The sequence below is a fragment of the Zingiber officinale genome, chromosome 5B, assembly GCF_018446385.1.
Source record: "Zingiber officinale cultivar Zhangliang chromosome 5B, Zo_v1.1, whole genome shotgun sequence".
NCBI classification, from domain to species: Eukaryota; Viridiplantae; Streptophyta; class Magnoliopsida; order Zingiberales; family Zingiberaceae; genus Zingiber; species Zingiber officinale.
In genome coordinates this window covers 139,048,466-139,061,834 of record NC_055995.1, presented here as the reverse complement: position 1 = coordinate 139,061,834, position 13,369 = coordinate 139,048,466, and the positions used below count along the sequence as shown (strand labels likewise).

Sequence of the window (13,369 nt, the reverse complement as noted above, 5' to 3'; positions counted from 1 at the left end):
GCCGACTAAACTTAATAAACATATAACTAATTAAAAAAACAAAAGAAGCAAATCTGAATACTTTGAATCTCTTCCTACTCCAGTCGTCCGGAGTTAAAGAGAACTCATCCTTGAGTTTAGGATGAGTGTATCTGGCTTCACAATACAATGACTTAGATGTTTCATATTAAAAACATCAGAAGTTTTTAAATGAATAAAAAGGTGCAGCTTGTAGACATTGTCGTTAATCTTTTTTAGTACATTGCAAGGTCTAATTTTCTGATCTTTAAGCTTGTTGTATTCACCAATAGGGAAACTGTTGGTCTCATGCGATCGGCAAGAGAGGATGAATTGCCTAAAATTTCAAACACACCCTTCACAAAGCTTTTGACTGTAGCTAATAAACACTTGTTATTAAAGCAAAAAATTGTTAGGACACTTCGGATCTAGAGGGGGGGGTGGGGAATAACTTGTCGCACTTCGATGATGATGATTTATAGCGGAATAGACTTGAAGCAAGCTCCCAATACTAATGCCAAGGCTTTACTTGGTATCCACCTTAAGAAGAGGAGACTAATCCAATGATCGAGCCCTCACTCACACATCTTCTATGAATATATTATTAGATCGTGAAAGTCATTAGGGGGGGGGGGGGGGGGGGGTTGAATAGCGATCACAAATTCGTAGTGAGTTAGAGTAAGCAGCGGAAAAATAAGAGCAAAACAATGCTAACACGAACTATTTTTACTTGATTCGGAGCCTTCGTCGACTCCTACTCCAAGGCCCGCATTCGTCGAGTGATTTCATTAGGCAATCACTAATAGTTCGCAAAATCATATTACAAATGTAAGTACAAGAACTTTAGAGAGAAAATACCGACAATAATACAAAAAAACTTGAGCCACAGGTTGTCCGAGAAGTTTCGCAGAGTTGCAGCATCATAGAAGCACACCGCAGTAGAGCAGTCGTTGGAAGACGTTGTTGTTCTCAGCTCTGGTGGAGGCCTTCTTTTATAGAAGTACTCTGGGTGCCTGGATCCCTTCCGGGCGCTCAGACCGTGACGTAGGCCCGGCCAATCAGTGCGCTCCTCGTTGCGACAAGATAGAGTTTTGCCTTTCGGGCGCCCGGATCCCTTCCGGGCGCCCGAACCACCATCTTCTAGAAAGTCCTTCACCTGCAAGAAAATGTTAGTCTGCGGCAAAATAAAAGTTATACTACCCTGCAAAACAAAAGTTAACACAAATATAATAAAAGAATAGTAATTAGATTCCGTCTCACCGAGACCGGAATCTAGTCACGATCTCAATTTAGATTTCTGAAATCGTTCTAAGTTGGATCGACGCTTACTGTTCCCTCAAATGGGGAACACGTCCTTACCAAGTCATTTCCCTCCAGTGACTTACCTTAACTTACATGTCAGACGTTCGGTTAGCCTGTTGAACCGTCTGCACTTCGTGCCAGCTATCAGGTCAGCCCGTCGACCTAGCTGGACTTCGTGCCAGCTATCAGGTCAACCCGTCGACCTAGCTGGTCTTTGTGTCATCTATCATGTCAGCCCTTCGACCTAGCTGGACTTCTCCTGCACACTTATTCAAAGTATTAGATCACAACGAAACTAACTTAACCTATTTGTCATTCATCAAAACCTGAGTTAGATCGTCAGTGCTAACCGCACCAATATACACTCCTTCTCAGAAACACTCCGGAGGTGGAGAAACCTCGTACAAGACTCTCAATACAACAAGAAGAAGAAAGAAGCAAATACAAGGAAAATCTTACAAGATTTACACAAATGAAACCCTATCTAGCTTCTTTTTCTTATTTGGGAATGCCTCTTGACCTTGGAAGTGTAGCAACACTTGTCTCCAAGAAGCTTCAAGAACTAGCGAGCTTGAGGAAGAGAGTGGAGAAGAAAACTTGTGAGTGGTGTCTCGGAACAGTGCACGCAAAATCCTTTTATCGGGCGCACAACGATAACTTTTCCAATTGTAATCGATTGCTCCAATTGATTACGCATGCCTAATCGACTATCCTAATTGATAAGGCATGCTTCTACTCATGCGAGAACAACTCGTAAGCGATTAAGCTTCCCTGTTTAATCTCTTACCAAACTCTCTATGTACCTTTTGCACAAACTAGCTTAAGCGATCAACCTGGTCGCTTAAGTTTTAAACAGAAATATTCTGTTCGACGTGAAAAGCACCGTAAGCGATTATCCTAATCGCTTACGGTGTCCTAATCGATTACACCAATTGATTAGTGAGCCTCTCTCGCATTATCAAGCTTAGTCGATTACCTTAATCGATTAAGTTATGGTAATCGACTAACCTAGTCGAAGCCCTAACTTCCCAACCGAAGTCTAGGGTTCCCTTATCCAATATCCAGTCAACCTTGACTTGTTGAGACTCCTCATTGCCTATATTTGGTCAGCCTTGACCTGCTGGAACTTCTTCACCGAGTGTCCGATAAATTCATTGATCCACTTAGACTTTTCTCCTTGTGTCAAGTGTCCGGTCAACCTTGACCCACTTGGACTTACCAAACACCAGGTGTCCGATCACCCTGGACCCACCTGTATTTCCATGCGCCTAGCTTCACTCACCAGGACTTCCTCACTGCCTAGCTTCACTCACTAGGGTTTTCACCTGGGTTCACTCACTAGGATTTCCTCACTGCTTCGCTTGACTCACTAGGACTTTCACTAAGCTTCAATCACTAAGATTTCTAGCTGCCAAGCTTCACTAACTAGGTTTTTCACCTGTCTTCACTCACTAAGATTTTTCATCTGCCTATCTTCACTTACTGGGACTTTTCAAATTGTCTGGCTTCACTCATCAGGATTTTCCCATCACCTAGCTTCACTCACTAGGATTTTTCTTCTGCCTGACTTTACTCACCAGGACTTTTCCGCCAAGTGTCCGGTCAAACACTGATCACTTAGATTTTCATCTTCTGCTAACTTTCTCATTGGACTTCCCTTGCCTAACCTCCAATTAGGACTTCTCAATCAAGTATCTGGTCAACCTTGACCTACTTGACTCTTCTTCACAATAAATTGGTCAGCAATTTCTCTCAACCAATGGCTCAACAAACTACACCAATGCCCCCATCTAGGTCTACGACTCCCATATCCATGTATGAGCAGTTTAAACAATGTCAAATTCCCTTGAATATGCCCAATATAAGGGCACCTGCACCATTTTTTGGAAGAACCTACATACAAAGTGTTGAACCATGCATCAATCGTTCACACATGAATCCAAAGTCAATTATACAAGAAGGAGGGTAAAAATTCATGATAATATCCAACATAAATGCTTCGGTATCTGAAAATGAATGTGGATTGGGAGCTAAAAAGAAGAAAAGAAAGAATCCTCATAAGTGAAGGCAAATGAAGTGTGAACCATTAGGTTATTTTTTGGCAAAATTTTGTTTAGTACATGAATTATGAAACATTGTTTCAGTTATGGTTATTTTGTTTAGTACATAAATTATGGTTTCTCTCTTATATTCTTCAATGATGTGATGAATTATGGTTTCTCTCTTATATTCTTCAATGATATGATTTGTGTGTTTTTGTTTGTTTCATCCCCTTCTGTATCTATGTAATTTGTGTGTATTTGTTTGTTTCATCCCCTTTTATCTGCTATTTGTTCATTATATCAGGTGGATAAATGATTTTTTGTATCATTGTTCTATTTTATGTTATGCCCTTCTATATCTGTCCCGTTTGTTTTTGTAGTTGTGTGTATCATTTACCAATCTATTTGTTTCATCCCTTTCTATCTTTTATCTGCTGGGCAGACATGAATCTATAAAACTAAACGCTTTGCTTGGACATTATAGAACTTAATCTCGTGTGACACAGGTACAATGTGTTGTAAAAATAGTTGGAGAAAGTTTTGAATGGTGTTATGATTAATTGATTGCCTTTTTCAAAGTTCTTGAGATTATTTTATATCCTTTGATACAGAGACACATTCTTATGCCTTTTTGTTCTCCTTGATGACCGAGTTAATGTGCATGTTCGAATTGGCTAGATTTGACGAGTGAGGCAGATATCATTGTCGTCGAAGAGGAATTGTTTTGTTAATCTTTATAGACTATTGCTCAAGTTATGGTCATCCAATCTCTCTGATCTTGACAACACATGGCTTATTATTATAATTAACTATACTCAAAACAAGATTGAGGAAAAGATTGAACTTAGTTTTTTAGGAACTTAGTTCCTTTTGCAGTTGGATTAAGTTTGGTGTGGCCAACCTAATTGAACTTAGTTTTTTCTTTTGACTAAAAAAATAAAAGATCATGGAAATGATCAAAATTCTTCCATAAAACTTGCAATTCAAACAAGAGGGAGAAGAAATAACATGAGGAACAAAATCAAGAGAATGCAGAATTCTATTAATAATCATGAGTAGATGTGACAACAAATGGTACACACTAAAGATCAAATCATTGTGCTAATGCCACCACCAACAACTCTGAAAAAAATTACAGCCATTGCAGCGATAGCAAGAAATAGAGCATCTTTGTTGTCTGTTCTCCTCTTACCCCTCCTCTACTTCTGCACCCCTTACCGACTCCCATCCTTCAGTCCACCAACCCAAATCTCCTCCATTCCATACCAATTCTCTCAATCTTTCCCTTGAGCCTGCGGGAGTCACACGGAGGCTGACCCCGTAGCAACTGGAGTTGGCGCTAGAGTGGAGCCTGTGGGCGTCGGTGGGGAGGCGATAGCGGAAGGTCAGGATATCAACGGGGTCGATGGAAGAAAAGGACTTTTCGTTAGGAGGAGAAGGAAGAAGGCATAAGCGGGGAAGAGAGCACGATCGATGCTGGAGCCTGCAACAATCGGCGACGTATAGGAGGGGGATCAACATAGGTTTAGGTTCGACGTTTCTTATTTTTAATATTTTTTTTCATATGAAATTTTGACGTGTTAAGGAGAAGCGGTGTTTTTTTTCCACATAGGTAATTAATGACCTCCAACTTAGTATTTGTCAGTCAAAAATTTTAATTTTAGAGAAAAAAAATTAAATTAAAAAAAATTACAAATTATGAGACTAAAAATATAAATTAACTTTTAACCGGACTAAAATTGAATAAAAAACATAAGTTACATAATCAAAACCATAATTTCCACTACAAAATTAACCTACAAAATTTCCTGGAACTTTCCTTCGCGATTACAAACTATCCACCGCCCAAAGCCGGAGGTATAAATAAAGAGCAATGATATGCAGAAAGAAAAAACTTTGTTGTTTTGGATTGGGCGATGTTTACATTGAGAAACTGGTGTGTTGATTATACTTTGCAGACTGGTTTGTGGCTATCCTTATCCAGCTTACGAGTGTTACAAGACCATAGAACTGAATAAGCAAGAGATTAGGCAGTGGCGTTTCTGGTGCCAATATTAGTCAGTCAAGCAGAATTCATCTATATGCTCTCATAAACAAACATGATGAATTATTTATTCCCTTTTTAGGATTCTATTTGGATTGTTGAGAGAATTGGGAGTATTTGCTGATATACTCTTCTCATGGTGAGCATGGAATTTTGTTCTTTTTATGACTGTTGCAATATCTACACCTCTTATCATTTTCCTTTTCTCCATGTAGGTTACCATTCTATTACGGAGCAAAGCTTGGCGCCTTCCTGTATTTGTTGCATTCCCGGACAAAAGTATGATACTCCTTTCTGCAACTTAACTAATTCTAAGAACTTTTGTATTGCCAGAATTTGTTTGTGGTTCATTTTGTGAAATTTCTTTTTTTAAACAATACTTCATTTAACTAGCTTAAGAATGAATAATGATTGGAGTTATGTAAAGTGGGTAATCTCAGTTGGATATATCCAGTGATACTGAAAGCAATAAGTGTTTTTATATTTTTCCTATCTAGACTGGCTTTTTCATGTCTACCTTACAACTTGGTCTAACTAGTATTACAAATCTAAATCATTTTAGGGAGCAACATTTGTCTATGAGACATTCCTGGCGCCTTTTATCGCAGAGCATGAGTCTGAGATTGATCAGTCTTTGTTTGAGTTTAGAGCTAGGGCCGCAAATTGGGGATTGATAGCTTGGCAGATGGCTGTTAGCTACTTGCAGACAAGTGTTCCTGAGATGAAGAAATATGCTATTTCATTGATGCCAACAATGAATTCTATAGAGGTATGGTTATAGCAAAGAAAAGGAGTTTTTTTTATGTCTTCAATCATATTAGCACTCTGTTTTTAGTTTTCCTTGTAGTTGATCCCAAATAAGCAGGGAGAAAGATGACTTTTGATATTGCTATTACCTAAATGCTAATTGTTACGCATTCATGTTTGAATCAATCAGATCTCAAGAGGATCTCATACTAGTGATGTATTTGCCTTTAGAATCATGAATTTATTTTTCTCATTCTTCATCGACTAGTGTTATATTTGGTCCATCTCGCCTTTGAACTTCGATGTTATTCAACACCTACATAATTGTCTAAAAACAATTTGCATTTCAAGAGAAAACCCTCTTGCTAGTGGTGCGTTCATCACCTTCCTTCATTTTCATTTGATTGTAACATGAATGGCAATATATTTAACCTATTATGTAAATGTCATGCTCTAAGTTAACCACTTAAATGCTTTTGTTGTGCTCCACTTATGCTTGATCTATGATCTGGTTTATATTGTTGCATTGAAGCAACAGACTGTAAAACCTAATTCACTTCCTGTAAAATCTGTTTTGCAAGTGAAAGATGCAGGTCTTATGAAACTACCATTTATATGATAAATACCAATATGTTTCATAATATTCTTCTAAAGGAAGGAAATAAACAATGAACTTGAACACCAAAGATTGACGAGGTGAGGAGATGTCGGTAGAGGTAGTAAAACGTGTAACAAGCAACAGTTTGAGAAAGCGAGTTGTCATTGCTGCAACCAGCCCTGCATAGTTGTGTCTTCCTTGCTAGAAGGATGCAAGATTGTTTTACTCAACAACACATACAACAACACATACCAGTTCAAATAATACCATGCCAAATTATGGATTTGTGGGAGGTATATAATTGAGATCATTGTGTGCAACAGCTCACCCTGCTTATAGTTGCTGAAGTGGTTTGTTTCTGTTATCAATCTAAAGGTTTTGGTGCTGGGTTGGAAGGTCATTGTTTCTCTTTTTCCTAACATTACAATGCATATTGCGTCTTCCTTGATCATAAATTTTCACTTTGAATCTTGGAGATTTGTTTGGATTCTAGGTTTCATCAGTAGAGCCTATTTGTTATGGAAAATCTAAGAAAAAAGTGAGATTTTTGAACTGAGAGTTCGACAAAAACCCTAACTTGGTATAGGATGAGCCTTTGAACATGGTGGAAGAGGACTGATCCTGTCTATAAGATGAGTTAGATAGGGGAACGGGTGACGATGGTGAGAACATTGACAGGCAGAGGAATCTGGGATCGGGGGTCGATAAAGTAAGGGGAGAGGAACGCCGATGGTACCCACGGGCCTGCAAACACCACATATCAAGCACCCGGGAGTATAATCGATAAAGATGAGTTTGAGCTTGGCACGTTTATAATCGAGCCGAGCTCGAGCTTTATTTAACGAATATATTCATGGCTCACGAGCTTATTCGAACTTTAATCGAGCATAAACAAGCTTAATAAATATAAATCATAAATTTAAATATTCATTAAAAATTAAATTATATATTTAGAGAAAATTATAATATTATTATTAAAATTTATAATTTTATTCTAATAAATAAATTTAATATATTTGTCTATATTTTTCATAAGTAGAGTGTAAAATCTATAAATTCAATATCAAAACTATTATTTTTTTATTTAAAAGTTACTTAATGAGCTTAACGAACGTGTTCACGAGCTAACGAGCCGAATATTATAAAGCTTGAGTTTGGTTTGTTTATCTTAACAAGCCTCATTAAACGAGCTCAAACAAGTTTTTATCAAATCGAGCTTCGAATAGCTCGCGAGCGGCTTGGTTCATTTACACCCCTACACGAAAGCGAAAAGTATAGAAAGAAGAATGAACTGTAGTTGCGAGTGTATGAGCGCGTGAGCGCACCCGACCAACGAAGAGGACATCCCTTTTTATACTGCCTTTAATAACTTCCGTAATCATAAGGCAATAACGGGTGTTAGGGAATATCAGATGTTAGAAGGTGACGTTATAAAGGTAAGAAAAGAACTTGTGATGGTAAGAAAAGACCAATGAGGTCCGGTAGGTTTGAAATTAGCTAAACCTCTATGGAAAGAGTTTCCTGATTATTATAAATTTTTAGGTAAAAATTAAAAAAGGAACACCACCCTATGAGTCTCTTATCTGTCTCATTAACTATTTTCACAATATTATTTCCTTACCATCTAATTGCATCAATCAATTGTATGAATAAGACAAGTACACATTATAGTAGTCATTATATCACATTATAGTAGTCATTATAGTAGTCATTTTGATTAAAAGCTTAAAAATAAACACAACCTCCATTGCCAAAAAAAAAAAAATGCTCCTTTGTCTTTTCCCATTTTTAAAATATTTTTATAGAAACAATTAGTTTTGACAAGTAGGATTCGTTGCCGGGGACCGTTAGTTTTTAATTCTTATTCATGAGATTGATTTTATGTAGGATTGTGATATGCCAAAAATTTTATATACTCGGTACACATTTAAAATTAATTTAAAATATTTTTAAAAATTAATTTCTAAATCCAAAAGCATCATGCACTTAACATTGAGATAAATAAAAATTTACATCAATCAAGTAAATTTAATTAATACTCAAACTATAAATAACGGTATAGATTTTTAATTCTTACCATAAGTAATTTAAGTTTTACATTGTCTATCATGATTTTCATGGACCAAATCCTCCTAAATAAAATTAATTTGTATATTCCACCTTTTGATTCATTTTACGAATCATCTTATTGAGATCTCTTTATCTATCTTAGCTTCCTCAATAAGCTTTTCTTCCCTCTCCTACTTTATGTGATAATTTTTTTACATTTAAAAATTTCATCCGTCATCCTTTTGCTAGTAGCAGGCATGTCTTCGATAATTTTTAATACAAATAAATTGTGCTGATTAGTTCATAGTTAGGTGTCAATATTAAAGAATCAACAAATCTATTCATGAAGACTATTTTGGCTTAAAACAATAGACATCACAAATCATGTATGATAAGATTTTAAGGGTATTATTTCTAATTATTAATCATGGATGATAAGATTTTAATGGTTTTTGATTGAATCATACGATTCTACGATTCGATTCTGACCCTAAATCGATTCTAAATAGGATCGTGATTCTAAAAACTATAACTAAAACTTTCAAATAAACATCATTTATTATATTACCTAAATTAAATCAAACATTTTAAATTGATGATTTTTTTTTGCTATAAAAGCATTGTATATATAATATTTTTAATTAAGTTGAACTAACTTATTTTCATATGATATAATTGATACAATGTTTAGGATAAGAAATACATTAGGATGTTATTTTATTTTTTAAACATAGTAGATTTTTTTTTGATGATTTGAATAATTATGGGAGTTTTTTTGCCTATATATATATATAAAGGTATGTGATCTGCTTTGCTTGTCCAAGGAAGAAGAACGAGGTCATCTCTATGTTACATTTTTTTTTCCCTCTCCCTTGCTTTCTTCTTGAACCTTTTGCGTCGATTCACAACGAAGCATTTGATGATCTCTAATCTAAATAAGAAGTTCGAGCCTTTGAATGGCTTTAACACCCCCTAGGGGTTTAATATAATCATCTTTCGGTGCATCATCATGATCACCACCTGGCACCACCCGGGAAGTTGAGTGCCAACGAACATGCTCCCAATAAATAGCATTCAACCATCAAAGAGTAATATAATACAACAAATTCAGCTGCTGATCGATCCAAACACGGCTTAATTCCAGCTTTCTTCCTGATGATTCACATGGTACGGTTGTCAGAGAACAAGGGAAGCCGTAACAATGCCAAGGCCAATTTCTTTTCCTTGCAATCTAATCTAATCTAATCTAATCTAAATGTAGGTTTAATTTTCAGCCAACAGGGTACGCCACCAATTTCAGGTGTTCTATTAGACTCCCAAAATCCCAGCCCAAACTTAATTAGCATTGGGACTGTGAAATTGTACTCGTTTAATTTTCCCATTTCTATTCCAACGTCGTCCATTGGTAGAGGTTAGAAGAACTCGAGTGTACTCCTATAGTTCAAACAGAGTTTCAATAGTGGAGTTACTTTTAACAGTTGATCCTGTCCGAAAACACCGAGACACCAATCTAGCCATCGTCGCAAAGAAGCCAACTAACCCTAACATCTCTGGCCTCCTTCCGTGCTAGGGAAGCGCTGCAACACCAATTCAACCATCGTCGCAAAGTAAGAAGGAGGAGGAGGTATTAGTAGAGCGATGAGGTCCGGTAGAATCAGAATTAGCTAGACCTCTATGGCAAGAGTTTCCTGATTATTATAATTTTTTGGATAAAAATTAAAAAGGTACACCACCCTATTTGTCTCTCATCTGTCTCATTACGCTATTTTCATAATATTATCTCCTACCATCTAATCACATCAATCAATTATACGAATAAGATAAGTACACATTATAATAGTCATTATTTCATAATCGCTATGATAGTTATAACAGCTACAAATAATAACTACTATATTATGAAGATTATTGAATAAGACAACTTTATATTGTAATAATTATAAAATCAAAGTTGTTACCACGTAAATTATTATTAAATAAGATAAATTTATATTATAGTATTTATGACTATCTTTCTAACATGGTATATAATATACAATGTATGTGACAAGAAAACAATAACATCAAAAACAATCAAATCATTTAAAGGGGTTGGTGGGATGGATGCCTTTTGATTCCATTGGAAAAAGAAAAACAATCCTTTGTTTTTTCCCCTATTTTTTTTTAAATATTTTTACAGAAACAGTTAGTTTTGACAAGTAGGATTCGTTGCCGGGGACAGTTAGTTTTTAATTCTTATTCATGAGATGGATTATATGTAGGATTGTGATATGCCAAAATTTTATATCGTACATATCATGTACATATTAAATAACATAACAAGTATGGTCGGAAGTCTGAAAGTAGGATCAAGAGCATAAAAATATTTATATATAAAAGTTTTGATACTTCATATATATCTTTTATGTCTTACACCCTCGTGAATGTAAATTTTATTCGTGATTAATATTATAAATGAGTACCAGTACTCTTAGAATTGGAAGACAAAGAAGTGTCGGCGGTAATTAGTCAAGTCGTCCGGCGACAGTCTCAAGCTCCGCCACAAGTTCGCTTTGTCGCCGTCACACCATGTGAGCACCTCCATTTTCTCGTCCTCATCTCTCTCCCGACATTCGTACCTCATTTTCTCCGCGTGGGCAGCGACGTCGGCGGCCGACCTGAACCCCGGCCACGGGCACCAGAATGGCCCCTGGGTCGCCACGTGGTACTCCATCCACGTGTCAGTTGCCATGTCGTAAACTAGTGTCGACGATGGATCATCCTTCCAGCCGGATACGAACACGTTCCGTGGCCCAGCGGCAACGCAGGTGTCATAGTTTAAGGGGCGCGGAATCGGAGCCCCGGGACGCCAGTCGCCGGTGACTAGATCGTAGATATTGACTTCGGCGGTGTCATGCAATCGCCGCTCGTCCCACCCGCCGACTAGCACCAGCTCTCGCCCGACAACCACAACATGACGGCAGTGCTGCCTCCCGCGGAGGTTGTTGTCGTCTGTCAACGGTCGGATCCCCCAGGCGCCCGTGGCTGGCTCGTAAAAGGCTAGACGCCACCTGTAATAGAATATCGAAGGCATTTTCAAAAAGAGCACAATGAAGACGGGGCGAGCGAGGCCGGCCGCTTTGCGAAGGCGATAGAAGGACGATGACGCTGAGAGTTCGCGCCTCCACCGCCTGCAGACGCCCCGAGCAACGGAGATGGAGTAGAAGGGGAGGCGGAGGAGGCACTGCAGAGCGACATCGTCCGACAGCCCTGGAATTAGCTCGGTCTCCATGGTCACCAATGATCAACCTTCCTCCAGAGTTTGCTGATTAATATAGTTATAATCGAGTCCGTTTTAAGAAAGAAATATTTTGGGCAAATATTTCTATAAATTATTTATGGAAAAAAATAATTCGTTTAACCAATTAATTATTAATATAGAGAAATTCCATGCCATAAATAATTAATCCTGAATATATATTAGCCTAAAAAAATAATAATCAAATTTTAAATTGTCAATCTAAATGGTAATAGTTTGTTCATAATTACACGCGCTATTTAATCTAACCGCGGATGATATATTGGTAAATAAGGAATCGACGTGGATAAGTATTCCACGCATGCCTCGTGGAATATTGGATAACTTGAATATTGGATAATCATGCTCACGCTAATCCGCTAATGGATTAGAAAGTTATTTATAAATATATTTTAAATTATCAAATAAAATTATTTTAAATTCGTTATTAATATGCCTCAAATAACATATGAAGTATAATTTTAATCGGTTTATAAATTTATTTATAATTTAATTTATAATCCATATATAATTTTATTTTTAAATTTATTTCTAACTTTGTTTATATTAGATTTTTATATATTCGGTATTTCTTATGTAGATATTATTTTACATTAAATAATTACACATTGAAAATTAATTAAAAATATTAAAAAAATAAATTTCTAAACCCAAAAACATCATGCACTTAACATTGAGATAAATAAAAATTTACATCAATCAACTAAATTTAATTAATACTCAAACTATAAGTAACAATATAGATTTTTAATTCTCATAGTAAGTAATTTAAGTTTTACATTGTCTATCACGATTTTCATGGACCAAATCCTCCTAGATAAAATTAATTTGTATATTCCACCTTTTGATTCATTTTTAGTAATCATCTTGTTGAGATTTTCTTCTCTTTGTCTACCTTTCTCGATAAGCTTTTCTTCCCTTTCCAACTTTATGTGATAATTTTTTTTTTACATTTAATAATTTCTTCCTTCATCAGCATGCATGTCTTAGAACTCCGTGAGATGAAGTGTTTCTCTTGTCCAACCAAATTTATAATCTCAAATTTTTAATACAAATAAATTGAGATTGTACAAAAGTCATAATCAACATCATTGTTCATAATGTTAGGTGTCAATATTAAAGAATCAACAAATCTATATCTATTCATGAAGATTATTTTGACTCTAAAATAATAGACATCACAAAACCATGAACATTAAGTTAGTTTGAATAAATATTTAGGTAGGATTTTCTTTGAATCTAAATTCAAAAATCTCTAAGTATAGATAACAAAATAGAATACAAGACAATAC

The 13,369-nt window shown here is 36.2% G+C and overlaps 1 protein-coding gene and 1 long non-coding RNA gene across 2 annotated transcripts; one reads left to right on the top strand and one right to left on the bottom strand.

Annotated features, from left to right (window-relative positions):
* The first annotated feature begins 5,430 nt into the window (after window positions 1–5,430).
* On the top strand, window positions 5,431–6,149 carry LOC121987935. Its single transcript, XR_006113767.1, has 3 exons — window positions 5,431–5,524; window positions 5,601–5,664; window positions 5,948–6,149. It is a non-coding gene; the product is annotated as an uncharacterized LOC121987935 (long non-coding RNA).
* Window positions 6,150–11,249: 5,100 nt separating this feature from the next.
* On the bottom strand, window positions 11,250–12,050 carry LOC121987142 (F-box/kelch-repeat protein At2g44130-like). Its single transcript, XM_042541035.1, has one exon. It carries the CDS (start codon window positions 12,048–12,050, stop codon window positions 11,250–11,252), a length of 801 nt encoding a protein of 266 aa, XP_042396969.1.
* Between the last annotated feature and the right edge of the window lie 1,319 nt (window positions 12,051–13,369).